Below are 27,458 nucleotides of genomic sequence, written 5' to 3'. Positions count from 1 at the left end.
AAAACATTTCAATTTTATAGAGTACTTAAATTGTGGCTGCTGATAAGGAAAGACTAAAGTCTTTTTATCTGGAGCTTTAAGGCTTTTTTACTAAGGTGGTCTCTAGTTTGCTATTTTTACTTTTTGGGGGGTCAAGGTGGATAGGTTTATAAAGATGGACACAAAACTGCAAGGAAGCTCTCTACTCATTCAGGTTGAAAGAGTAGGGGTCCTGGGTCAGCTGAGTTCATCCTCATGAATGGTACACTTACGACTCCCTGATGGCCTGCATTTTATTTTGTGAGGTAAATGTAACTTAGTTCATTGAAGTTGGGCTGGCATTGTTAATTTTTCCCATATTTATTACTCTATATTCAGGATGAAAAGAACAATTACTCTCTGCTGAGCTGAGAGTACTGGTGTTAGGTGAACTACTATACAGTCCTTTGCCAAAGTTTTCCTCTTTTGAAAGCAAAATTGCTCACTGGTGGTTGGTGAAGTTCCCCTACTGCTCTGATTTGTCACATTACTTCAGTGACCCCCAGAAGGTCAAGGCTACTTAATTTTCAGAAAGAAAGATTTTTTGTACAAACTTTTTAAAATTTAATTTTATTTTAATTTTAATTTTATTTTTATTTTTATTTTTATTTTATTTTTATTAGAGTATAATTGATTTACAGTGTTGTGACAATTTCTGCTGTACAGCATAGGGACCTAGTCATACATATACATACATTCTTTTTCTCATGCTAACTTTCATCATGTTCTATCTCAAGATATTGGATATAGTTCCCTGTGTTGAACAGTAGGACCTCACTGCTTATCCATTCTAAATGTAATAGTTTGTACCTACCAACCTCAAATATATAAACAATTACCCAATAAGATACATATTTAATCAACTTCAACAGTAATCATTGAAATGGATGAAATTTCAGGATAGTGAGAGACAATCTTAGATTCTGTCCACATGTCCCTCCATTCATAGTTAACATACTGTAATGTGGTCATATGTATTTTCCAAATATCAACATAACACAGGAAAATATGGGATGACACTGTAACTCCAAGCAGAAGGAAAAGTACACTCTGCGACATTACAAATCAGAATAGGGGAGCTTTTAAGTTTAGAAAAATGGAATTTGAGACCTGGAAGGAAACCTAAGAAATTATATAATCCATCACCATCTTATGGGTAAACAATCAGGTTCAAGGTAAGAAAACAATTCTATGCCAAGAGGTAATTAGTAACAAAACTGGGGTCATAGCTTGGGACTTGTTCTGAGTTTAGCCTTTTTCCAACTACTGAATATTTGCCTATACAATTTTGTGGAAGATGACTCAAAGTTCCTTTAAATCTCTAGTGCAAATTTAGGTGAATTTTTATATCTCAGATTCAGCTCCATTTTTCAGAATTCATTTTAGCATGTGCATGTCCTTTTGATTTTCTTCGAATTAAGAGAACATAATGCCACCTGGTGATAAACTATTAAGACAGAAAAGCATTTAAAAAACATGAAACCATATAAGAAATTATGTTATTCAGCTGACAATAAATACATCTTACCTCATTAAATCGTTGTACCATTTTTCCCTTTTTAATATCCCAAATAAAAGCACCATTTCGGGAAGTTGCTCCAGCAATACAATTTAAATCACCTTAGGAAACAATCAGACATTATATGAAATGTTTGCCACTAACGTAATTCTTTCCAAAAAAATGTAATCTTTGAGAAAGTAAGACTTGAGACTTGCAAAGTGGTTCTTTGTAAGTTTTAAAATAATGAAAATTATCAAATTTATGCAAATACAGAGAGATAATATAATGCATGAATCCATCACACAGTTTCAACAATTATCAAAATATTGTCAATCTTGTTTTGTATATAGCACCCTACTAGATTTCTTTGGAGCAAATCTCTAACATTGCATTATTTCATCAATAAATACTTTAGGATGGGTATCTAAAAGACTGGAACTCTTTTATTAACATAACTAAGCTAATACAATCACAAACAGAAAAATTACCAATAATTCCTCAGTACTGGCACATATCCAGTCAGTATTTACATTTCTAACCATCTAGTAATTTTTTAAGGAAGGATTAGGAAAGTATTTCTGCAGGCAAGACACATGAAAAAATTCAGTTTCTCTATCAAAAACATAAACAATGTTGTTTTTAAGAAATTAAAAAAATCTGTGAAAATAAAACTGCTGCTAAGTTAGTAGATGGTCTTGAATTTTGTGCAAATCAGTCAAAGAAGAGGTTTTCTTCATTGGAAGAAACAGCTGCTATCTGCTACCTAGGAGTAAAAATATGGAGGAATTATTTTGTGATAAATGATTATAAACACTGAAAAAAAATTTTCTAGGAGTTTCCTTCTGCTACACTTTCTGGGTTCTAAAATTGTTGGGTGAAAGTTTCTATTTGCATATCTACTTGCCTTCTAAAAATTTTCCTGTGATATCTTCTCAAAATATAGGAAATCTTACAATCGTATATATCCTCCTCTACCTCCATCCAGTTTGGAATGTTAATCTTTTAAATTTAATCCGCACTTACCTAACAACAGTGATTCATCAGTTAATCACATTGTAAAAAAAGTGACAGAATTTCCATTTTTCCAACACTCTTACTTTCTTGAGGCAAATTCTCAATGTAGAGAGTGAAATAAAAGTTTTAAGTAAGATTAGGCCTTCTGCATTATGATGTAAAACACTGGTCTTTACAGTCACAGTTTCTATTTAAGTTTTAGGTTTGAGACTTGTATACATTTTGCAGAAGGAAGAATGTTCAACTAATAGCTGTTATAGTGTCACTGCCCTGGCTGGAACATCCTCATTTCTCTATCCAGCAAGCCCTGTTGTGGAGATGCACTCGGCAGTGATGGAAAGCACAGGCATAAAAGTCAAACCAACAAGAGGTTGAATTTCGATTCCTCCACAACTCCCTACATATATAATCTTGGGTAAGCTACTCAACTTCTCCAACCTCAGATCCTCTTTAATAAATGTTGGCCATCGCAACAATCAAAAGTAAAATAAAGATGGAGGTGAAGAAGGGAGCAGACAAAAGCACTAACTAGTTCTTTTTGTTCCCCCACCTCCTTTTGTTTTGCCACATCCACGGTATGTGGAAGTTCTTAGGCCAGGAATCTAACCTGTGCCACAGCAGCAACCTGAGTTGATGCAGTGACAATGCAGATCTTTAACTCACTGCACCACAAGAGAACTCCTGTTCCTTACTTAATTAGTCAAATAACATTTTTTTCCAATTAGCTTTTTATCTATAATGGTACTAAGTATGTTCTGCTTAAACTACAGCTACTGTCATTAAGAGTTGGAAGTTCTTCTGGATCTTTTTCTCATGGTAGGAGATGAGGGATACATAAAACAGTGGTTCTTTACCTTTTTTGCATTGTGTACTTCTCTGAAAATAGGATTGTCATGATAATCTTTGACAGATATAGGAACACGTGCACATAAGCTAAAAATTAGGCATAAAATTCCAAAAGATTCCATATTCTTTTAAGATGTCGAAACCCTTGAGAGCCCATATATTCAGGCCTAAAAATCCCTGTGCATGAGGAAATAAACTTAAAAATAAGCTATATCCTGGTTATACGGGGGCTTTAAATTATTAGTGCTAAGACAGATATGTAAAGTGTTGGACATAACTTATAAAGTAAAAAATTAATTTTAGGTGTGGAAAATTATTTATTATAGGAAAGTAATGTTTTGGGAGAAAATATTAGAAGTTTCATAGGACATCTCTTTTTTAAAGATATAAAGGTAGCATCATTCTGAGGTCAAAGAAAAGGCCCTTTTATAGCATAAAAGTTCTTCAGTATTACAAAAGTGGAGTTTATAGAGAATTACATGCTCACAATTAAACTGTGATGATATGCAATCATTAATATCCACAAAATACATGTATCAGGAAAGATATATATGATACTTTAAAAAAAATATTTTATTTTTATATATTTGATTCACATGAAAATTCTAAGGAAAACTTCTATCATGTAAGATACACTGCACTCTTACAGGCATATTTATACAAATGCAGCTAAAATTAGATGGATCTGTGTCATCCTGATTTACTGTGGCTTTATTATATGACTATGTGGAAGGGCCCAGAAATCAAAGTGCCCGTGCAGATGGTCTATTCTAAAATACCACAAAAATTGCAACAACTGTGTTGGTACCAATTTGCCTCCACAATCATTTGGAGCAAGATGGTGTCAACTGGAAGAAGACAATACTAATGAAAATAAGTTAGGGAAGTCATTTCATTGTACTCCTGATTTTAATAAAATACTTCTTACCTGGAGCCCATGAAAGGGAATAAATAACCCCTTCATTACCCGGGGAAGTGTACACTGCTGTCAATGTGTTTATATCCCAGACTTTTATGGTGCCATCAAATGAAGCTGTTGCTAAGAGATTGGGATCATCAGGTTTGAATTTGCAGTCAAAGATAGTTTCCACATGACCCTAGAAATACCGCATAGAAAAGTCACAACTAATGAGGAAAATTCATGTTACTAGTAAACAAACAGTAATGTGTAATCAAGTTGACACATATGCTATGGTTTTCCAATACTAATGCAAAAATATCTGTGCAAGTAAAAACACACAATTGTATTTACCACTGTGGTTATACTCTATAGTGTTATTCCTGTAATATTTTGTAGAGTTCTAGATTTTATTCAACTACAGTTCCTCAAATCAGCAACTCAATACAAAGATGTTCAAAAGTCTCATTTTAAAATTTCAATTCAATATAATACATATCTTTTCTGATTATCATATACAGGATACTATGCAAGAAATTTAAAGCAATGAATTATTAATATTTATTATGTCATTATTGTATAATTTAAAAAGCCAAGGTAAAGTTGAAACTAAAAGCCCTTTCATGCCAATATTCGTTTTTTATACCAAAGATGTATTCCAAAAGAACTTGACAATTTTAGCAGAAAGAAGAATCCAGCATGACCTTGATTTTTAACAAAACATGTACCAAAATTTTCTAGCAAGTTTATTCTTTGGAACTTGGAATATTTGTTCCTATTACATGCTGGTTTGGATCCCAAGCATGCCACAAAACTCTAAAATGATATAAATACAGATATAGGTAAAGCTATATACTTGTAAAGTAGAGCTTAATTTTGTGCCTAAGGGAAAATCTGTTAAGGTTATAAAGTAAGTAGCCCCCGTTACAATTTGTCTTCTCCCAAATGTTGGGCAATGGGAATTGAAACTTCTACTCAAGCAGCAGAACCCTCACATGCTGGGGTCTGGGGGGAAGCAAAGCACAGGGGCAGGCGCCTATTCCTGACTACCATAGTCAAGGTAAGGAAGGGGGCCTTCAAACTCAATGGATTTCCACTAACACCAGAAACTCCCACCCTTAGAAAACTGCAGACATGCTGCAAGTCTTCCTGTAGGTGAAAGAGAAAAGAGAGAACCGTCTCAAGGGTTAGAAGAGAGGTTGGCATAGCCTCAGATTGGCCTGCATGAAGTTCTTACAGGTCATTTCCACTGTTAAGAACGCTCTTAATGGCAGAGACTGCCTGTATGTGCATTTTAACATGTTAGTTCGAGGCTATGGCTTCAAAATTTATTTTTGAAATTTGAAAAATCATACAACAAGAACTCCATCATTTCTTTTCTGTTTTCTTCTGATGAGGAGGAAGGTGGGGATGAAGGAAAAATCTTTGAAGCACTTTCCCTAATATCAATCAAGCAAATATTCATGTGGAAGTACACTTATAGAAAGCATACTAAGAAGAGTTTTTTTTAATCCCATCAAAGTAGGAATCTTTGCATATGCTTCTTACATAGATACCACATCAGAATCAGAGGTTTCTTCTGGTAATACTTCTGGTAATCTCACATTTGAGTCTGTGTTAGGATAAGGAAAATCATGAGAAAAAAAAACCTGTCTCTTCTGACTGGGAGACATTTTTAAATGAGAAGAGCCATTGAAATAATTTATAGTTAAGGAATATTTTAGTTTTTCATTAGAATTATAAACACATATTTTTGAAGTAAAACAAATTTTAATATGAGGATCTACTGAGTTTACATGGAAATAGAGGTTTATGTGAAAAGAAAATTAAATAATCTAAAGAAGAACTATGAAAGGAATATTTTAAAATAACTAAAGTACATATTGCTACAAAAATATTTTTGCTATAGTTCAGTATTTATTTTCCATTTTAGAACAAAATTAGAGTAGTCCTGAAATGATAGTTCGATTCCTTTCTTTTTTTACAAGAGAAATTATAGTGCTAGATGCCTTTTCTTAGTTCTTTTATAATTATAATCTAGAGTCTTTTTTTGTTTGTTTTTTTTGCTTTTTAGGGCAACACCCACAGCATATGGAGATTCCCAGGCTAGGCGTTGAATCAGAGCTACAGCTCCGGCCTACACCACAGCCACCGCCATGCCAGATTCTAGCTGCCTCTGCAACCTACACCATAGATTACAGCAACACTGGATCCCTGACCCACTGAGCAAGGCCAGGGATCAAACCTGCATCCTCATGGATACTAGTCGGATTCATTTCTGCAGTGCCACAATGGAAACTTCCATCTAGAGTCTTAATTATCATAGAAACAGAAGTTTGTAGAACCCTAGAATTATTATGATTTGATAATGGAAATAAATCTTAAAACACTTAATCCAACATCGTTCATTTCATGAATGAGAACAAGAAAGCTTGGATGCGGACAGACCTGGACTTCTCCTTTTAGTGAAAGAATATTTTACTTCTCATTTTGCTTCCAAAACATGGCACAATTATGTAATTTTCAAATATTATACAAAGGAGTAACATGGCTCACACAACAGTGGGAACAATACCAAATGCAAAGGGAATCCGATAAGTTAAGAAGACAATATTTAAAGATATTTAATGTTTAAATGTAAATAATTGTAATAGTTCTGTCATTACTCCATATATTTTTCTAAAATGTTTCAGCCATTTAATATAAAATCTTAATAGATGATTCTCTACAGAAATAATTTTAGAACAATATTAATACCTAAGTAAAAGTAAACATTTTATATGCAGAATAAGTACTGTGCATAAAAGAAGAATCACCACAGACATACCAAATCCCTAAGAAAATCCCACTTTTTGGCTCCCATGTCATAAAGTCCCACTCCACCATCCAAGAAACAGCACACTGCGTGACCAGGAGGAAGAGAAAATGCCTGATTCTGGGTCAAAGTTGGGGGTGGAACTGCTTCACTTGTTGAGGATGTATAATGATTTTTGGTTGGGGACTGGATTGAAACTAAAAAAGAAAAAAATAAACAAGTAAACATTTATGCCAATAGCTTCCCATATTGTGGTTCCCAATGAAACCATAGGACTTAATTTATAAAGTTCTCCATTTCTTTCATCCAGAATTTATATTAGTAATCTCTTAGGCAATGATCAGATTTTCTGCCACAGAAAATCTGTCATATACACATATATGACATTATTTTGAAAAGAGGTGCAAACTGAATGAAAATTAGTGTCAGAGGAATCACAATATTATACAGTATGTGTGAATATTTGGTTTCTTTTTTTGGGCTGTGCCCAGGGCATGCAGAAGTTCCTCTGGCCAGGGACTGAACCAACACCACTAGAGCGACATGAGCCAAAGCAGTGACCCAAGCCACGGCAGTAACAGTGCCAGATCCTTAACTGCAAGGCCACCAGGAAACTCCAAATATTTGGTTTCTTATTTCCCCATAAATTAAAAAACAGTAAAATCATTGCTGAGTTAGGATATTCTCTCAAAATGATGCTGTAATAACTTGTTATCTATACAAAACAAATACACATGCTTGTGAACTTTTCTTTTAAAACTAAAAATTCTCTTCCACTGATTTCCAATTCAATGAAAATAATTATTTTTGAGATTATTTATAATTCACTTTAATTTAGAATCCATATTAAGAATCACAACCAGAGTTCCCATCATGGCGCAGTGGTTGATGAATCCAACTAAGAACCATGAGGTTGCAGGTTCGATCCCTGACCTTGCTCAGTGGGTTAAGGATCCAGGATTGCCGTGAGCTGTGGTGTAGGTTGCAGACTCAGCTCGGATCCCGTGCTGCTGTGGCTCTGGCGTAGGCCCGTGGCTACAGCTCCAATTGGACCCTAGCCTGGGAACCTCCATATGCTGCAGAAGCAGCCCGAGAAATGGCAAAAAGACAAAAAAAAAAAAAGAAAAGAAAAAGTATCACAACCATATGATATACACTTGCATTTTAATTATTCTTTTTCCTCAGTTTTAACTGTTCATAGGCTTTCATTTCCCCAACTTTCAATCACATAAATGTCTCCTTGTTTAGTTATTTTCTGCATATTGTTTATCTCATATTTTGTCTTCTTTCAAAAAGCTTTTCCTTAGAACATGAATATACTCTTACAAATATAATTCAAAATAATGACACCGCTGTAAATCATCAGAATAATCTATAGTAATTACTCTCTGGAATATAGATAAATGTTTTCTAGTATATTCTCTTTTTGATTCAAATATAATAAAGACTTCCTTAATGCATTCATTTGGATAATACTCATTTCTCAGAATCTAAGAATGACAGGCAGTCCAAACTGCCTGAACCACTAAAAACAGAAGAAACTTCGTTTAATGATTTAGCTGAAGGTTTTGTTAAAACTAATATAATCCATGGCTATTTTTTCTAATGTTTTAATTTGTTGATATTATGGGTGATTTGACATCCTTTATCCACCTGTCTGTAATTCATCTTTTTTTAGAATTTGGTATGACTACATTTAAAGTTTTTCATTTTCACATAATTTTTCTAACTGTACACTTTCTGTTATATTAAAAAACTGGGGAGAAAAAACTAACTACCAGCAATGGGTAACATGAACGGAATGACTCAAAAATCATAAGATCAGTATGTGCTTCTTTTCATTTCCTGATTTTTCTTGAAGGGACATGGGATCACTTGCAAAAAAGCAAGCAAGCAAGCACACAAGAAAGGAAGGAATAGAGAAAGGAAGGAAGGAAGAAAAGAACCTGCAGTATTTTAGTTATCCTAAGGGATGGATGTTCATAGCATCTAAACAAATAACTCCAAAAATTGCAGGATACAGAAAAAAAATATGCCAGCCACCCAGGATATTACTTCTCTAGTCCTAATGTTTCTAGACCCTCCAGTTTCCAGGATTTAGATGTATTAGGACTCTGCAGAAAAGTTTTAATTTATGAAAAGACTAGAGTGTCAAATACAGAAATTTTCTTTCTTTTATTTTTATTTATTTATTTATTTTTGCTTTTTAGGGCCTCACTCACGGCGTATGGAAGTTCCTAGGCTAAGGGTCAAATTGGAAGTACAGCTGCTGGCCTAAGCCACAGCCACAGTAACACAGGATCCGAGCCTCTTCTGCAACCTACACCATAGCTCAGGGCAACGCCTGATACTTAACCCACTGAGCGAGGTCAGGGATCGAACCCTCGTCCTTATGGGTCCTAGTCGGGTTCGTTAACCGCTGAGCCACAAGGGAATTCCAAATACAGAGATTTTCTACTATTTGCCATTGCCCACAAAATTTGATACTAAATCTGCCCACGGAAATTCAAAACATCATTTTGAATAGCCCTCGCTAATTATTTAGTATGTAATAGACAATAGAGAATAAGAAGCCATCAATCATTTTAGATGTTTCAATCACTTAACTCCTTTCCTCATGTTTTTTATAATCCACTCAGAAATTAAAAAAAAAACTACCAACCACGGAGAGTAACAACAACTGATTTAAGTAGGAAGTCAATTTTCTTTTCCCTCATGTTTAAGAAAAATTCTAATTTTAACCCTCCCCCAACTTCTAGATTTTTCTTTTATACCTTAAATGTATTCCATTATTTTTAATAATTTCAGAAGTAATAAAAGGTAATAAAACAAATACAAAAATATATAAGCTATAGATCACCTGCAGTTCTAACTACTAATCCAGTGACAAATATGGAATATATTCAAACATGGTACATATATCATAGATCCTATATTTCTAATATTTAGGTTAACTTTGTTATAAACCATACAAACTGTAAAAGAGCCACATTTAAAACATAAAGTTTCCTAGTTCAGACCTATTTTATTTAATCCCATAACTCTTGATATTTCTTATTTTCACCAATATCATTGTTTCATTTCGCCCTTGTAGATAATTTGAGATTGCCTTATTGCACTCATTTAATAGCATTTAAAAAAATGTAACTTTGCTCTAAATATTTTCAATTTATCAATTTTAGATATTGTATGGCTTTGACAGCACCTTTAGCACACATACTATTAAAGGCTATTTAAAAAATTTGCTTTTCAGGACTTCCCGTCAGGGAGCAGCAGAAATGAACTCGACTAGGAACCATGATGTTGTGGGTTTGATCCCTGGCCTCACTCAGTGGGTGAAGGATCCAGCATTGCCATGAGCTGTGGTGTAGATCACAGACGTGGCTCAGATCTGGCGTTGCTGTGGCTGTGGTATAGGTCGGCAGCTACAGCTCTGATTCGACCCCTGGCCTTGGAACCTCCATATGTCGCAGATGCAGCCCTAAAAAAGACAAAAAAAAATTGCTTCTCAGTAACACACAGTATTTGACATGTTTATACATTATATCAGCCATTTTATTGACAGCAAATGCAATCTTATGGTATTTTAAAATATTAAATGTGGATATTTTCACTTACATTTTTTCCTTGGCGGAGAATTAAGTACATGTAAGCAGTGAAATCCCGTTTTCTTTAATTTAATATTATCAACAGGTGTTGTTCTTGAAACATTCCAGATGCGCAAAACACCCACTTGAGAATCTAGTCAGATCCAGAAAAAGGCATAATATTAACACACTTTATTTGAAATATAAAATGCCTAGAAATAAAATAACAAAATTTCAACTTGCCAGATTTTTAGCCCCACTTATTGACATTCTTCATGGGATAATATTGTACGATAATATAAAGACAATAGCTGAACTGATAACCATCATTTAAATTTTTGGCATGCTTTGCTATTTTTTTTTTCTGTTCGCAGTCCTTTTCTAGGGTAAGAGACTGCCTACTTCAGCAGTTTCTCCCCACAGAGATCATTAGGACAATTTGATCACCAAAAAGCATCCCACTGACACACTTGCTCTAGGAAAGCCAGACACAGAAAACTTTCCACCACTAACATTAAATAATCCTTCCTCTTTTCAAATATTTATAAACTGCTTCCTTACCCACCTGCAGCCAAACAAGGGCTGCCTGATGTTCGTGAAGACTAACTAGAAAGCCCCCTCACTCCAAAAATCCCACTTTAATAAACTACTTTGGAAACCCTCTGGCAGTTCCTCAAACGGTTAAATGCAGAGTTACTTTTTTCGTGCATGGTATGAGGGTGTGTTCTAGTTTCATTGATTTACATGCAGTTCTCCAGGCTTCCCAGTAATTCTTGCTGAATAGACTGTCTTTTTCCCATTTTATGTTCTTGCCTCCTTTGTCAAAGATTAATTGACCATAGGTGTCAGGGTTTATTTCTGGGTTCTCTTTTCTGTTCATTGGTCTGTCTGTCTGTTTTGGTACCAGTACCACACTGTCTTGATGACTGTGGCTTTGTAATATTGCTTGAAGTGGAAGAGTTATGCTTCCTGCTTGGTTTTTGTTTCTTGGGATTGCTTTTGCGATTCTGGGTTTTTGTGGTTCCATATAAATGTTTGGACTGTTTGTTCTAGTTCTGTGAAAAATGTCATGCAAAAAAGCCAACAACCCAATTGAAAAATGGGCAAAGAACCTGAATAGAAATTTCTCCAAGGAAGAGATACAGATGGCCAACAAGCACATGAAACAATGCTCAACATCCCTGATTATTAGAGAAATGCAAGTCAAAACTACCATGAGATACCACCTCACACAAGTCAGAATGGCCATCATTAATAAGTCCACAAATAACAAATGCTGGAGGGGGTGTAGAGAAAAGGAACCCTCCTGCACTGTTGGTGGGAATATAAGCTGGAGCAACTATATGGAGAACAGTATGGAGGTACCTTAGAAATCTATACACAGAACGACCATATAATCCAGCAATCCCACTCTTGGACAAAACTTAGATCCAGACAAAACTTTCCTTAAAAAGACACATGCACCTGCATGTTCGCTGTAGCACTATTCACAATAGCCAAGAGCTGGAAACAACACAAATGTCCATCGACAGTTGATTGGATTAGGAATATGTGATATATATATATATATATATATATATATATATATATATATATATATATATACACAATGGAATACTACTCAGCCATAAAAAGGAATGAAATAATGCCATTTGCAGCAACATGGATGGAACTACAGACTCTCACCCTGAGTGAAGTAAGTCAGAAATAGAAAGACAAATACCGTATGATATCACTCATATCTGGAATCTAATATACGACACAAAGGAAACTTTCCACAGAAAAGAAAACCATGGACTTGGAGAATAGTCTTGTGGTTGCCTGAGGGGAGGGGGAGGGAGGGGGGAGGGATTGGGAGCTTGGGGTCAATGGATGCAAACTATTGCTCATGGAATGGATTTACAATGAGATCCTGCTGTGTAGCACTATGTCTAGATACTTACAATGCAGCACAACAATGGGAGAAAAAATTATGTATACATGTATGTGTAACTGGGTCCCCATGCTGTATAGTGGGGGAGAAAAAGCATGTTGGGGGAAATAACAATAAAAAATAAATTAAAAAAATAAATGCAGAGTTATTATATAATACAAAAACTGCATTCCTACATATACACCCAACCAATTTACACACAGATCCACACGAAGCCTGTACACAAATGTTCATGGCAGCATTATTCATTTGACAGCAACAAAGTGGAGACAAGCTAAATGTCCTCAACTGACAAATGGATACACAAAATCTGGCATATCCATAAAATGAAATGTTATTCATGTATAAAAAGGAATGAAGTACTCACACATGCTGCAACATGGATGAACCCTGAAAACTCTACATTAAGTCAAAAAAGCCAGACATAAAAGGCCACACATTGAATGATTCCATTTCTGTGAAATGTCCAGAATAGGCAAATCCACAGAGACAGAAAGTGTATTAGTGATTCATGTACACAAGTGTGGCCAGGGCTTATGGAGTGGGGGATGGAGAGGGACTGCTGATGGGTGTAGGCTTTACTCGGGGGATGATGATGTATTCTGGAGTTAAATAGTGGTGATGGGTTTACAACTTTGGGAATATTAAGAGCCACTAAACTCTACACTTTAAAATTGTGAGTTTTATGGTATATGAATATTATCTCAATAATAATAATATATACAAAATTACTATGTCTATCATTAATTACATCTTGTGAAATTAAAGTCAATTAAGATACATAAGTAAGAATCTACTTCCACGTGTAGTTTAAGTGCTTAAAGAAGTAAAGAATTTCTCTAAAAATGTTGAAAGGATAAAAGACTCTTTGTCTTTTATTTTACACTTAGCAAATAATTATTCAGTAGCTGAACCACGGCCTCTTTCTCTGAACCTAAGTAAATGGTAAAAGTAGTCATTTAATTTCTAATTACTAGTTTGAATTCCCCATCTTCCCATCCCCCATCACTTCTTAGCTTTGCTAATGCTCTTAAGATTAGGAAACCATGACTCTCAAAATTATCAGTGAGGCTAACAGACCTCTCATCCAGTTGAACTGTTTTTCTAGGCAATACTTTTACTGTCATCCTGCCATGGCTGAAACTGAACTGTATACATACACAGAGACATGCACACATGTTTGTGCATATATGACATATTCCAATTTGTTACCAGAAACCTGGAAATATTTTCACTTTTATTTTATTTATTTTATGTTTTCATTGTGTTAATGATACACCATATAAATAAAAGTTATAGGTATTCACTATAATAAATCATAATATTTGAGATATCAAAAAGTTTTATACAAAATGAACCAATAAAAGAGTACAATTTCCCTAACTCAATTCAAGAACATAAACATATTTAAAACTCTGGCGGGGGGAGTTTCCTTGATGGCCTAGCAGTTGCAGATTCAGCATTGTCACTGCTGTTTTGATTCGATTCCTGGCCCAGGAATTTCTGCGTGCCAAAAGCATGGCCAAAAATAAATACAATACAATAAAATAATATAAAATAAACTCTGGGGAATAGGGTAAAGTTACCTCCTGTTACAAACATCCCAGGAGCACTGGGAACCCAGGCCAAGCATTGTACAGAAGCTGCTGTACTGGGAAGATTAAATGTTGTTATGCAACAAAGTGATTCGGAATCTACTAGGCGAATTCCATGATGCAAATTAGCCACAAGGAGATAATCAGTAGATAGTGGGTCCCATTCCAGGGCTGTAACTGGATCCTCTTCATCTGTCCCTTCAAGAGAGTCAGGTCTCAGAACATGCTTCTGATTTTTATTACCTATTAAAATGTAAAGAACTTGATTTTAAACACAATTTTCAAAATAAGATTAATAATTGAGATCATACTATGTTTCCCCTTGCATACCACTGATCTTTGAGAGTGCTGAATACAAATCTGGCATTTCTATGCAGAAGTCCTAACTGACCTGTGAAAGTAGGGGAATTAGAGTTTGTCCTAATGATGACACTCAGATTGAACTGCTTCGCCTCGGCAATCCCTAGTACCCTGCTTGTTTTTCTATTTGTTACTGCAAAGCTGTAAGAAAAAGACATAGAAAAATAATACACATTATCTTATCAACAATGATAATTTCACTGAGTTACAACTGCATAGGGGCAGGGAAGTGCTTGTCAGAGCAAAGAACACAGTGTTCTGATGAAAAGCACAGGCTTCAGAGGACTTCCTGGCTCCAAATCTTAGTCCCAACACTGTGTTCTTGGACAAAATAATCTCTATGTGCTCAGTTTTTTATTTTTATAGTGGGAAACGTCACAATACCAGAGGTTTTAAAAAGATTAAACGAGTCAGTTGCTTAAAGTGCTTAGGGCATAGGGCATACGATAAACAGTAAAGCCATATTTACTGTCACTCCATCCCCTTTCATCCTCTCATCTGTCAGCTCATAATTCACTGCTGACTTCCAGAACAAACAGGCAGCCAGACAAACAGGGAGATAAAACAAGTGGAATTAAGTGGAGAAAAGGAACAGCAAACAATCCTCTTATTTCTTCCAAATTATATACACACTGGCGATATGGGAAAAAGGCTTTTGCTGACGTGCCACATGGGGACTCCAATTAAACAGTCCTCTCATTCTCAAAAGCAAGGCAGTGAAACAACAAAGTTCAGAAATTACAACCTTAAGACAAGTAGCAATTATTCCTAAGTACTACACACTTGAAAAGAAGCGTTTATTTAAAAAATTAACGCAATTGAAAGATACCACAGCTCTCCCTGCAGTGTCATCATTAGTTTTTCAATACATCAGATCATAAAAGCAGAAAAGAAACAGACTTCCCTGTATATATTTTTAAGTTAGTTGAAAATCTTATAGTTTTCGGCTTGAGGTTAATACTTCAGGACATATTATTTTTTTAAATATGTTGATTTTAGGTTGGTAATATTTTATTCATAATTTTTGCATATATAATCACAGAAAATGCATGTGACGTTTCTCTTATTTGGATTTATAAAATTTTTTTGGAATGACCATCAAGAAAATTTGTTTCGGAGTTCCTGTCATGGCACAGTGGAAACAAATCCGACTAGGAGCCATGAGGTTGTGGGTTCAATCCCAGGCCTCTCTCAGTGGGTTAAGGATTTGGTGTTGCCATGAGCTGTAATGTAGGTCACAGATGCAGCTGAGATCTGGCGTTGCTGTGACTGTGGTGTAGGCCAGTGGCTGCAGCTCTGATTCGATTCTTAGCCTGGGAACCTCCATATGCTGCAGGTGCGGCCCTAAAAAGACCAAAAAAAAAAAAAGAAAGAAAAAAGAAAAGTTTGTTTCCTTCTTCTTTCCCAAAACAAGCATCTTTTAAGTTGCTTTTATATAACAAATAGTAATGAATATTAATATAACTGATCATTACAAGGCACAGATAGGTAGAAAAATGATTATGCTAAATTGTACTAGCTATTTCTTAACTAATTTTTAGGTATTTGAACATACCATTTAGTATACATGACTTATTACAAATATTCCAGCATGTAAAGAAAAAACTGCAACAAAAAACATGGGATACTTTGCAACACAAGTACTATAATATCTAAATCTGGTTGCTTAATGCTGTACACTAACAGTCAAAATGATAATGAATTATAATCATTATTTTCTATTTTATCTGGTGTCAACATTTTCATTATAACAGATAGAAAATGGAACCTGTAAAATTTTGCAGCTAGTCATAAGAATAGCAGCTGGTGGCATTATTATTTATATACCTTTTTATTGTAATATTTATGTTCTATTTCATTACACAACAATCAGGCAACTTGTATTGTCAGATAAGGACAGAAGAATAGGATATGAATAAGTGAATAAGAAGAATTTCTTATGAAAAACAAAAACTGGGGCAAGAAAAAGATACAGCTGAAAACTAAAATAAAGAGGGTAGTAGATAAATCTATATAGCTGTTCAAATTTTGATTTTGAGATTGGGTGGCCAAAGCATAGAAGAAGGAAATCATAAAAGAATGTAAATCATTATGTGATTAGAAAAATCGCATAATTCACAGTGTCCATTGGATAAAAATAAAACAAAACAGCACACACAAAAAAAGTGTGGTCAGAAGATGTACAACTTTTCCTAGAACTGAGAGGAGAAATAAATATTACTGTATGTTTTCAAAAAAAAGGGAAGATATACAGATGGCCAACAAGCACCTGGAACAATGCTCAACATCCCTGATTATTAGAGAAATGCAAGTCAAAACTACCATGAGATACCACCTCACACAAGTCAGAATGGCCATCATTAATAAGTCCACAAATAACAAATGCTGGAGGGGGTGTGGAGAAAAGGAACCCTCCTGCAGTGTTGGTGGGAATGTAAGATGGTATAACCACTATGGAGAACAGTATGGAGGTACCTTAGAAATCTATACACAGAACTACCATATGACCCAGCAATCCCATTCTTGGGCCTATATCCAGACAAAACTTTCCTTAAAAAGACACGTGCACCTGCATGTTCGCTGTAGCACTATTCACCATAGCCAAGACATGGAATCAACCCAAATGTCCACTAACAGAGGATTGGATTAGGAAGATGTGGTATATATACACAATGGAATGCTATTCAGCCAAAAAAAAAGAACGAAATAATTTCATTTCCATTTCATGGATGGAAATAGAGACTCTCACCCTGAGTGAAATAAGTCAGAAAGAGAAAGACAAATACCATATGATATCACTTACATCTGGAATCTAATATACGACACAAAGGAAACTTTCCACAGAAAAGAAAATCATGGACTTGGAGAATATACTTTCTGTGCCAAGGGGAAAGGGGTGGGAGTGGGAGGGACTGGGAGCTTGGGGTAAGTAGATGCAGAATGTTGCCCTCGGGATGGATTAGCAATGGGATCCTACTGTGTAGCACTGGGAACTCTGTCTAGTCACTTATGATGGAACATGTAATGTGAGAAAAAAGAATGTATACATGTAAGTGTAACTGGGTTACCATACTGTACCGTAGAAAAAATATATACATAAATAAAAGATTTAAAAAAAGAACATGGTACTACATACACACACAGTGTCACTAAAAACATTTCTAAAATTAGAAATGAAACAATCCATTTGTTTAATATACATCCCTGGAATAATACGAAAAGCAATTCAATTAAAATATTTCCATTATAAAGATCAATTAAAAAAAGATTTTCTGGGACTTCCCATTGTGGCTCAGCAGTAATGAACCTGACTAGTATCTATGAGCACACAAGTCTGATCCCTGGCCCTGCCCAGTGGTTAAGGTTCTGACGTTGCCATAAGCTGTGTGTAAGTTGCCATTTTCCAACTATTTTGGCCCTGGAATCCCCCCAATACAGAATAAATTGGTGCTTTTCAGACTGAAAGGGAGCAGAAGACTTGAAGATCTTGGATAACTTACCAAGACTTCTCACCCCCACCCACTATTTAATCCATACACATAAACATGCAGTAAGCACCGTTTAAAAATCACTGCTTTAAAATGATGGATAAACTGCACTATTGTGGGCAGTCCTCCAAGAGTATTTGTTACTTTTTTCTAAGAGAGGTAAAGACAGGACAGCAGACAGTCTGAGGTCACTGTCTCCTGCAAGACCCTGGAGGACAGAAATTCCATCTTTTTACATAGAAACAGAACTATCCGTGGAGCCTGTAAGTCACTAAGAAGGTAAGGGTGGCCATTCACCAAGAAAAGTAAAAACATAACAGTACTGGTATTAATATAACAGTCTCAAAGTTTCAAACTTGCAATTTAAAATGTAGTGTCAGAATGAAAAATTGGTGTTTCCTTTATGACCCACTAGATCTTGCATATGCAAAAGGAAAATACATAGCAGGATTATACTACCATTGTGTGCATATTAATTGCTAGAAATCCTATAGAATAACGAGGTTAAGAAGTCTGTATTGGGTTGTTACAGGTTGAACTGTGTCCCCAAAAGATGCTGAAGGCCTAACTCACAGTATCTGTGATGTGATTTTATTTGGAAATAAGGTATTTGCAGATGACCAAGTTAAGGGAAGATGACTGAAGTGGACCCTAACTCACTATGACTGTGTTCTTATAAAAAAGAGAAATTTGGGAGCTCCCACTGTGTTGCAGTGAGCTAATGATCTGGCTTGTCTCTGTGGAGGCACCGATTCAATCCCTGGCCTGGCACAGTGGGTTAAGGATCTGGTGCTGCTGCAGCTGTGGCCTAGGTTGCAGCTTCAGCTCAGATTCAATCCCTGGCCTGGGAGCTTCTGTATGCCATGGGTATGGCCAAAAAATAGAAATAAAAAAAATAAACAAGTAAATAAAAAGGGGCAATCTAGATACAGAGATAGGCATGCACACAGGGGGAACACAACTGCATGATTGGGGTTATGCTACCATAAGCTAAGAAACTATCAGGAGCTGAGAGAGGCTTGGACCATATACTTCCCTGGCTGGATGCCTTGATTTCATACTTCTGGCCTCTAGAATTGTGAGATGATAAAAATCCTGAGAGTTTTCATCACAAGAAAAAATATATTTTTGCCTTTTTTTTCTTTTTCCTTTTACTGCATCTATATGAGATGATGGATGTTCACTAAATTTATGATAGTAATAATTTCACAATATTTGTAAATCAAGCCATTATTTACACCTTAAATTCATGCAGTGATGTATGTTAATTATATCTCAGTAAGTCAAAAAATATTCTGTTGTTCTAAGCCCTCTGGTCTGTGGTACTTGTCAGAGCAGCTCTATCAAACTAATACATGGATGGATCCAGAAAAATAACACTTGATGATGTGGACTCAACCAAATAACTGAGTTATGGGAAAACAGTGGCCTCTTCTGAAAGTCACACAGTTCAAACTGTGGAAATATTATACTTTCTACCCTGACATAAACCTAAAGAGAAAAGTGGAGGAAGCTTTACTCCTCTCTATCCTTTTCATGCCAAAATAAGTGGACAACATCTCAACGTTTCAGAGCTTAGATACATAATACAAGGTTTCGATGTCTTCATGGATTAAAATCTTCAAAAATGCCCAACAATAAGAAAGCAAGAAAAGATAGCCTTAGCCAGTGACAAAGGAAATGGCTACAGTGACAAATTACAAAGTATGAAAAATATCTAAGATGGAGTATGAACCAGAATAAGAGCCCCTTATTATCCTCTTCAGAGCTCAGGAAGCACACACACTGCAAGAAGAAGGTCACAATCCCCATGAAATCTCTGGATAAGCCAGTGCGGAGGGGTGGGTAGAATTTGGGGAGTGTCCTTACTTACACCCTGAAGGTCAGAGAGGCAAGAGCAGGGACTATACATCTGTCTCTACTGTCCCCCAATCCCCTCCCTGGTACTGAGGAAGATGAAGAGTGCAGGGAGTGGGAGGAAGTGGAAATCACCAGATCACCACATAGCGCCTGTGAATGATGTCACCTCCCTGTGACCTCGAGACCAACTAGAGCCAAAATCTGCTCCCCATGCAGAAGACAGGTGGAGGAATTTAAATCCAAATGAAGCAAAGGGCAATCATGGATCCCTCCTTATTCTTCTCTAACACAGATGATACTGTCCCTGTGTGAGGTCACAGCAACCAGAAGAGACAAGAGGATGTGTACAAGGAGCTCAGAAGGGAGGTGAGGAGTTCCCGTCGTGGCGCAGTGGTTAACGAATCCGACTAGGAACCATGAGGTTGTGGGTTTGGTCCCTGCCCTTGCTCAGTGGGTTAACGATCCGGCGTTGCTGTGAGCTGTGGTGTAGGTTGCAGATGCGGCTCGGATCCCGCGTTGCTGTGGCTCTGGCGTAGGCCGGTGGCTACAGCTCCGATTCAACCCCTAGCCTGGGAACCTCCATATGCCACAGGAGCGGCCCAAGAAATAGCAACAACAACAACAACAACAACAAAAAGACAAAAGACAAAAAAAATAAAATAAAATAAAAAAGAAGGGAGGTGAGAAAGACTTATATGCACATTTATTCTTACCTTTCAGAAAAGGGTAAATAATACATCTTGTTTTAAAATGTATCTAAAAGAAAATGGTCCTACTTTATCAATACTTTTTTTAACTTTAGAAAGATCATTCCCTAAGGAAAGAAAAAATTCATTTGGATGTTCAGTATTTTTTCTGCTCAATTTCAATTTCTTTTTATTCTATTAGCCTCAGATGAGTTGAATGTATTACGTTTTGTGAAAGTTGTTATCCTAACCCTGAAAAAGCACTTTAATTTATCTATCTCTATCATCTATCTATCTATCCACCCATCCATCTGCCTAGTGAACCATCAATGGAGATACCAGATGGTTAAAAGCAGTTTTTTCAAATGTCAGCAGTACTTAGTTATGAGGAGAGAACTCATCAGATAATTTTTCAATTTTTGTTATATATTTGTTATTGTCTAAATTTAAAGAATAAACATAAACTAATTTCTTAGATCTTTCCAATGTAGCAGGTTAGTTAATTAATAGGGCTACAAAGAGTCATTGTTCCTTTATCCCAGGTTCTTTGCAAAAGAACAGTGGCATCAGAATGGTATTTTACAAGCAAGTGGGATAATATTTTAGAGTAGTATTAGTAAGTTATTATATAATTTGGCTGTAGGTCCATTTTCATTTGGGTCATTTCTTAGTAAATGTGCAAAATTAAAGAACTGACTTCAAAAAAGTAAAAATCAGGACAAATGACCGATTGGGGTTAATGCAAAGTAAAATATGCACAGCAGAGTTAAATGCATGACAATACCTTATATGTAAAATTTCCTTCAGTGGCTATTTGGAGTTGGCACAGTGCTGGATAATATTTGCACAACTATTATTTAAAAATTAAAATATTATGAACTTTCTCTGCTATATAGATAAGAAATTATATGTTGCTAAGAAAAATAACATTTAAGAGACCTAACCAAATTCTTACCTGGTTGAAAAATTGATAGACTTCCATCAATATGACCAAGGACAACCTTCCCCCTTTTTTGGGTATGCCATCGGAATATAGAGATATCAGACAAGAAGCTATGAGTGTCTTTGTGGACAATGACCCCACTGTCTGGTCCTGAGATGGTCCAGATGAACAGGGGGCCTCTGTGGGAAGCAAATGCTACAGCATCATCTTCATTCCAGCACCAGCTAAGAGAGGCAGGCATCCCTGGAATCAGTTAAATACAGATACACAATAGAGAGAGACGTGGCATAAGATTGTACCTTAAAACAGTATTTGCATCCCATCTTTCCAAAGTAACTGAAATATAAGACTATGTCCTTTATTAAACAATATTACCTTCTTACTTGGGAATTTGATTTATAAAGTAAGCCCAGAGACTCTAGGAATACATGGAAGATACTTCCACGTTTCAAAATACGAGTATGATCATATGCTTCATATGTTCAAAGAAATTTATAGAGTTTTTTCCTTCAGAAAACTGTATATTAAAGCAATACATTCTTGCTTAATTCTTGTGTATAAGTCCTACTTTCAGCATTTTAGGGATACAAGTTTGTATGGGATACAATTCTTGCTTTAAAGGATCTTAAATCTAAATTGGAGAGATAAGGATTAAATGTATGAATAGTTAAGTGCTACTGTAAAGATTTAATAACAATACAATTAATGCTACACTCTATGTCTCATTAGTTTAGATTTAAATTTTAGCTTTGCCTCAGATGAACTAATCAAGTCACTTTCCCTCTCTAAACCTGTTTTCTTATCTATAAAATGGATGTTACAAAATATTGGACCACCTGTTTCTCATGAATGTTAAGACAAGAAAATATAATCCTGTATGTAAAAGTCTTTTTTAAAATAAAAGAGAAAATACAAAAGTTAATTGTTAATTTCCCCATTGCTACTGTTGATCAAATAAATAACATAAAATAAGTGTTATGGTAAATTTATGACTCAGGAGAGAGATTATGAATCACCTGATACAGAAACATTTATCAATTATATCTAAATCATCGAACTGAATATGTGTATCAGATCATGTGGCGTTGCAGTCCAGAATCTATTTTTAACAAGGTTCTCCAAGTGACTGCTTTGTGTACAAGGGTTTGTGACTGATGGGCCATTGTCCAGAAAAGAAACTGGATTTGAATTACATTTTGAAGGAACAGTAGAGTTTGCATACATGGGATAAGTGGTATTTTCCAGGAAGAGGAAATGCTATGAACAAAGACCCAGAAGTGAAAGCCATTCATTGATATTAAGTTCAGCTTATGTCAACTATCTCAAAGTGCCAAGACACAGAAGTCATTTCAGGGCTTGATATACAATGGGAACTCCATACTCACTGAATGAATGAATGAATACATAAATAAAGCCAATAAAAGGTTGATTGGTTTTCAGATACATTGACCAAAGTGGAATTTCTCCAATAAGGGATAAGATAAGCTGTATGGGTCAAACCACCACAGCATATTTGAAGGAAGCCACTAGAATGCCAGCTCTCAGAATGTGTGCTTTGGGAAGGGCATCAAGGAAGAGAAAGGACCAGAAACAACATCATGCAGTTATAATAGAAAATACTTCCTTAGTGGCTTGTTACATGCAAACACTTCTAAGAGCTCTGCAAATATCCACTTACTTAATTCTTCCAACAATATTCTGAGATAGGTAGGTGGTATTATTACCTAGTGTTAACGATCTTTTTTTTTTTTCTCTGAAGGGATATTATTAAGTGTGACAATTTTTCAAGCTGGTGACAATTTTTTAACATTTTACATTAAAATAAACTAATATTCATTTTCTCTTGAGTTTTTCATCATTAAGAAAAAAGAATGATGAAGTAAAAAAATGCAGAGGCACATTCGAGTCTAATCATAAGATGTGGAAGTCCTAATATTTATTTTTTTTAAGTTGACAATGCAAACTTCTACTTTGCTTAAGTTGGATTCTAAAAAGAAAAAAAAAGTCTCTGCCATTTCAAAGGGGATTCTTTTAAATAAAAATGACCCAAAGTATTCATATTGTTTTTGCCAATAGAATATCACAGCTTTCAATCTTCACATTAAGATATCTGGAAACAGCATGAGGAATTATTGTCTTCGAAATTTTTCATAAAAAGGAAAATATATAAAATGATTAAGATTGTTACAATTAGGTTCTTTTTCTTTTTTTAGAGCCGCACCTGCAGCATATGGAAGTTCCCAGGCTAGGGGTTGAATTGGAACTGTAGCTGCTGGCCTACACCACAGCCACAGCAATGTCAGATCCACCTCTGCGTTTGTGACCTCTGCTGCGGCTTGCAGCAACACTGGATCCTTAACTTACTGAGCGAGGCCAGGGATAGAACCTGCATCCTCATGGATACTATTTGGGTTCTTAACCCAATGCACCACAATAGGAACTCCTGTTATTACAATTATTTAATCATTTTAAAGATGTTATTGAAAAAGTCCTTTTTAATTGTATATTCAGTGGCAAAGGAAGCGATAGTGCATGCAGCTAATGGACAAAATTCTCTTCCACCATGAATGGCTGTGATGCATGTGTTATCTGATGACAAACCAGCAAACTAGGTAATGATACAAAAACATGTTGTTTAATGTCTAATTTTGTATAATATTTGGAAAAAATGTTAATGCAGTTAAGGTCTAGTATAGATTTTGTGTGACAACTTTATGAGCACAATGACATTATATGACATTTTTAGTTTATGTCATGTAAAATATGGAAAGAATTTTAAAGAGTATTTATTGTGTTATTGAAAATGAATCTCACACAAAGCTGGATTTAAAGTATTGAGAAAATGCATCATTTATCAATATAAACAATACTGGGAAAACCTGGAGAATTTGTGATTTGTGGGGAAATGGATATGACCAGAAAAACATGAAATCTTGATTGAGGCTATCAATTGCTATTTATAAACCACAAAGCTTTGTACCCAAAGTGATCTGGCTTTTTCTCATTGAAGTATTGAAAATCTTTTTAAAAAACCAATGTAATAAGCATCCTGAATAGTTGACTTTTAAAAAGATTTTGCTCAGAGATTGAAGCAAACTACTTCCTGTCTAATACTGAAGTTCAGAGGTTATTCCAAGTGAAAATAACAAGCAAGATACATGAACTTGGAAAGGAGATTCAGCTTTTCCTAGCTGAAAGTATTTAGCAACTTTTTTTAAAGATGAAGGTTACATAACAAAATTGGTGTATTTTCAAGTATTTTCAGAATTCCTAGTGACCTAAATTTGAAAAGTCAAGAAAAGCTATACTCAAGCTATAGTCAATCTATGTTGAATATATCCAAAGGTTTTAAAAGGCATTGTTATTATTATTTCAGAAGCAAGATTAAATACAATTGCCTATGAATTCCCAATACTGTTGCTACATACTGAAAAGAAAATTATAAAGAAAACTTGAACAAAGTTAGTGACATTGTCATGTCTCAGTTTTCTTTTTTTTTTCCTGTTTTTGGCTGCCCCACTGCATATGGAGTTTCCAGGCCAGGATCAGACCTAAGCATCAATTCTAAGCCACAGCTGCAGCAACACTGGATCCTTAACTCTCTGTGCTGGGCTGGGGAGGGAACCTGTGTCCCAGCAGTCCCAAGACACTGATCCCACTGTGCCACAGCAAGAACTCCAGTTTTCTATTTCAAAGTTTTAATCAGTAGAGAAAAGGCTGAAAAGACTTTAGAGAAAAGACTGAACATGGAAAATGTATCCAGCAGTACCTTTCAAAACCATAATCGATAACTGAGCTACACTCGGTGCTCAAAAAGCGACTGAATTATTGTGACAATTTTATACATAAAAATGATTACTTCATCATCATTATGGGGTAAGATGCTAAGTAGAAAGAATGTAATGATATTATTCAATTTACAAAGACCTATGTGCATGAACTAGGACTTTCTACCCTGACTGAAAATTATAGCTCAGCAGGGCAGTGACTATATGTAAAATCTTATCCCTGTATGTTTCAGATTAGAATAGAGTAATAAAGAGGCAGGGCCAATTGTCTCATTGAGAAAACTGTATCTAATTACTACTTCTACATTTATTTTGGAATTTTTAATGTTATTTTTCAGTATTAATGAAATTATTTAGTGTTGATGTTTTTTAATTGATCAGTGTCAATTATTTCATGAAATTTTTTTCGGTTTTGTACACATGCACACAGATAATGAGTCATGACATGAAATGAGTTTCTTACATAGATTATCATTAGAAAGCCTGAAAAACACTACTTTAAAACCTGAGCTAACTGAAGTAAAATATTTTGCTTATTGAAATAAAAATATTCCACTTAATACAATAAATATCAGTTATAGATATACCTTTTGTATTGTCCAGTTTAGCAATGACTTTTTGTTCTGCAACATTCCAAATGATCACTAAATTATCGGTACTGCCACTTGCAAACAGATCGGGATTATGTGGACACCAAGAGATAGCTGTGATTGTTTTTTTATGTTCAGACATAATTGAGTGAAGTTTGAATTCATTATAACGGTGATCCAACTAAAAAAAAATATATAAATAAAACATGTCAGTGCTTCTTTTTAGGTAATACACTTTCCATTAATAATCACATTTGTAAAAAGCTACGTATATGGAAATTAGTACACCTCATAACAAGATATGAATGCAGCCCAAGCTTTGGGCTACTTTTCAAGTGAACTCAAGAATATTCAATCAGGTGAAAGAAATCATTTTTTTACAAAAATAAGAGAGAACTGAAATTAAACATATCAATTTTAAAAACAAGTAAAAGTAAATGTTGTACACTTAAATATGCACAATAATCAGAGGTTTATTATATTTTCCATAGCTCTATCTATAGACCTTGATCTTAAAATATTTTTTCTACATTGTTCACTTACATTTGAATAAAAAGAGTGTAGGTTAAATAAGCCAACTGCTCATTACTATGTTATTAAGATATTCAGTCTGCAGAGCAATGGCATCATTGGACCCACTGCTTTTTAGAAGGGGTATTATGTCGTGTTTTTAAATGTAAATGGACTAAAGAAATAGCCTGATTTTCCTATTTGCTTTGTAAATGGGCCACTAATTAGTGGATCAATTCATTTGTCTATCATTTTTAACATTTTTGGGACACACACATACAAACTAATATGTCACTTTGCTGAACTTGGTTTTTCCCTTTAACACACAATGAACCTTTTCACAGTGTTATGAGCTTTTAAAAATCATTATTATATTAACTATTAATTAATCCACCTTTCTTTAATTGTATACTTGCGATAAAATCCTAACTGCTAACACAGGTTTCAATGCCCAGCATCATGAACCTCTGGCTTCTGGCCAATCTCATTTGTTATCATGTTGTTCCCTGTTCACTCTGACCTTATTGTTTCTCTAATGCAGCAAAATCACTTCTGCTTTAGGGCCTATGCTGCTGTTCTCTTGGCTTCACACGCTCTTCCCACTGATTCTCTCATGGTTATTCATTCTCCTGTTCAGGTCTCATTCAAAAACACTTTTTTAGAGCTGTGTTTTCTGACCATGGCATCTAAATAAATTCATGTTCCTCCCCAGAACCTATCCCATGACTCCTGCTATCTCTTTTTTTCAACTGAGATGTAACTGACACATAACATTCTACTAGTTTCAGATGTACAACATGATAATTCAATATTTGTATATACTGCAAAATGATCACCACAATAAGTCTAGTTAACCCATCACCACACACAATTACAAATTTTTCTCTGTGCGAAGTACTTTTAAAAATCAACTTCTTGGAAACTTTCAAATATACAATACAGTGTTATTAAGCATAGTCTCCATTCTGTATATTACATCCCCATGAATTATTTCTTTTATAACTGGAATATTGTACCTTTTGATGC

At 35.2% G+C, this 27,458-nt stretch overlaps 1 protein-coding gene across 9 annotated transcripts in view; it reads right to left on the bottom strand.

The window, feature by feature from the left end:
• WDR17 (WD repeat domain 17) overlaps window positions 1-27,458 on the bottom strand; it is a 104,095-nt gene that overhangs the window by 36,600 nt on the left and 40,037 nt on the right. For 7 of the 9 annotated variants that reach the window (XR_007133973.1, XM_047772284.1, XM_047772282.1 and 4 more), the window contains 7 exons: window positions 25,920-26,103; window positions 21,557-21,787; window positions 14,199-14,450; window positions 10,711-10,833; window positions 7,105-7,289; window positions 4,308-4,476; window positions 1,547-1,638 (listed from right to left, as the gene is read on the bottom strand). Coding sequence is in view for 8 of the 9 variants with exons in the window: in XM_047772284.1 (XP_047628240.1) it covers window positions 1,547-1,638; window positions 4,308-4,476; window positions 7,105-7,289; window positions 10,711-10,833; window positions 14,199-14,450; window positions 21,557-21,787; window positions 25,920-26,103 (1,236 nt within the window). In the remaining variant the exon portion in view is untranslated. The remainder of the gene's footprint in view (window positions 1-1,546; window positions 1,639-4,307; window positions 4,477-7,104; window positions 7,290-10,710; window positions 10,834-14,198; window positions 14,451-21,556; window positions 21,788-25,919; window positions 26,104-27,458) is intronic. The other 2 variants (XM_047772280.1, XM_047772283.1) reach the window with 2 other exon arrangements.

The sequence above is a fragment of the Phacochoerus africanus genome, chromosome 3, assembly GCF_016906955.1.
Source record: "Phacochoerus africanus isolate WHEZ1 chromosome 3, ROS_Pafr_v1, whole genome shotgun sequence".
In the NCBI taxonomy this organism is placed as follows: domain Eukaryota; kingdom Metazoa; phylum Chordata; class Mammalia; order Artiodactyla; family Suidae; genus Phacochoerus; species Phacochoerus africanus.
This window is presented reverse-complemented; position numbering and strand designations above follow the sequence as displayed.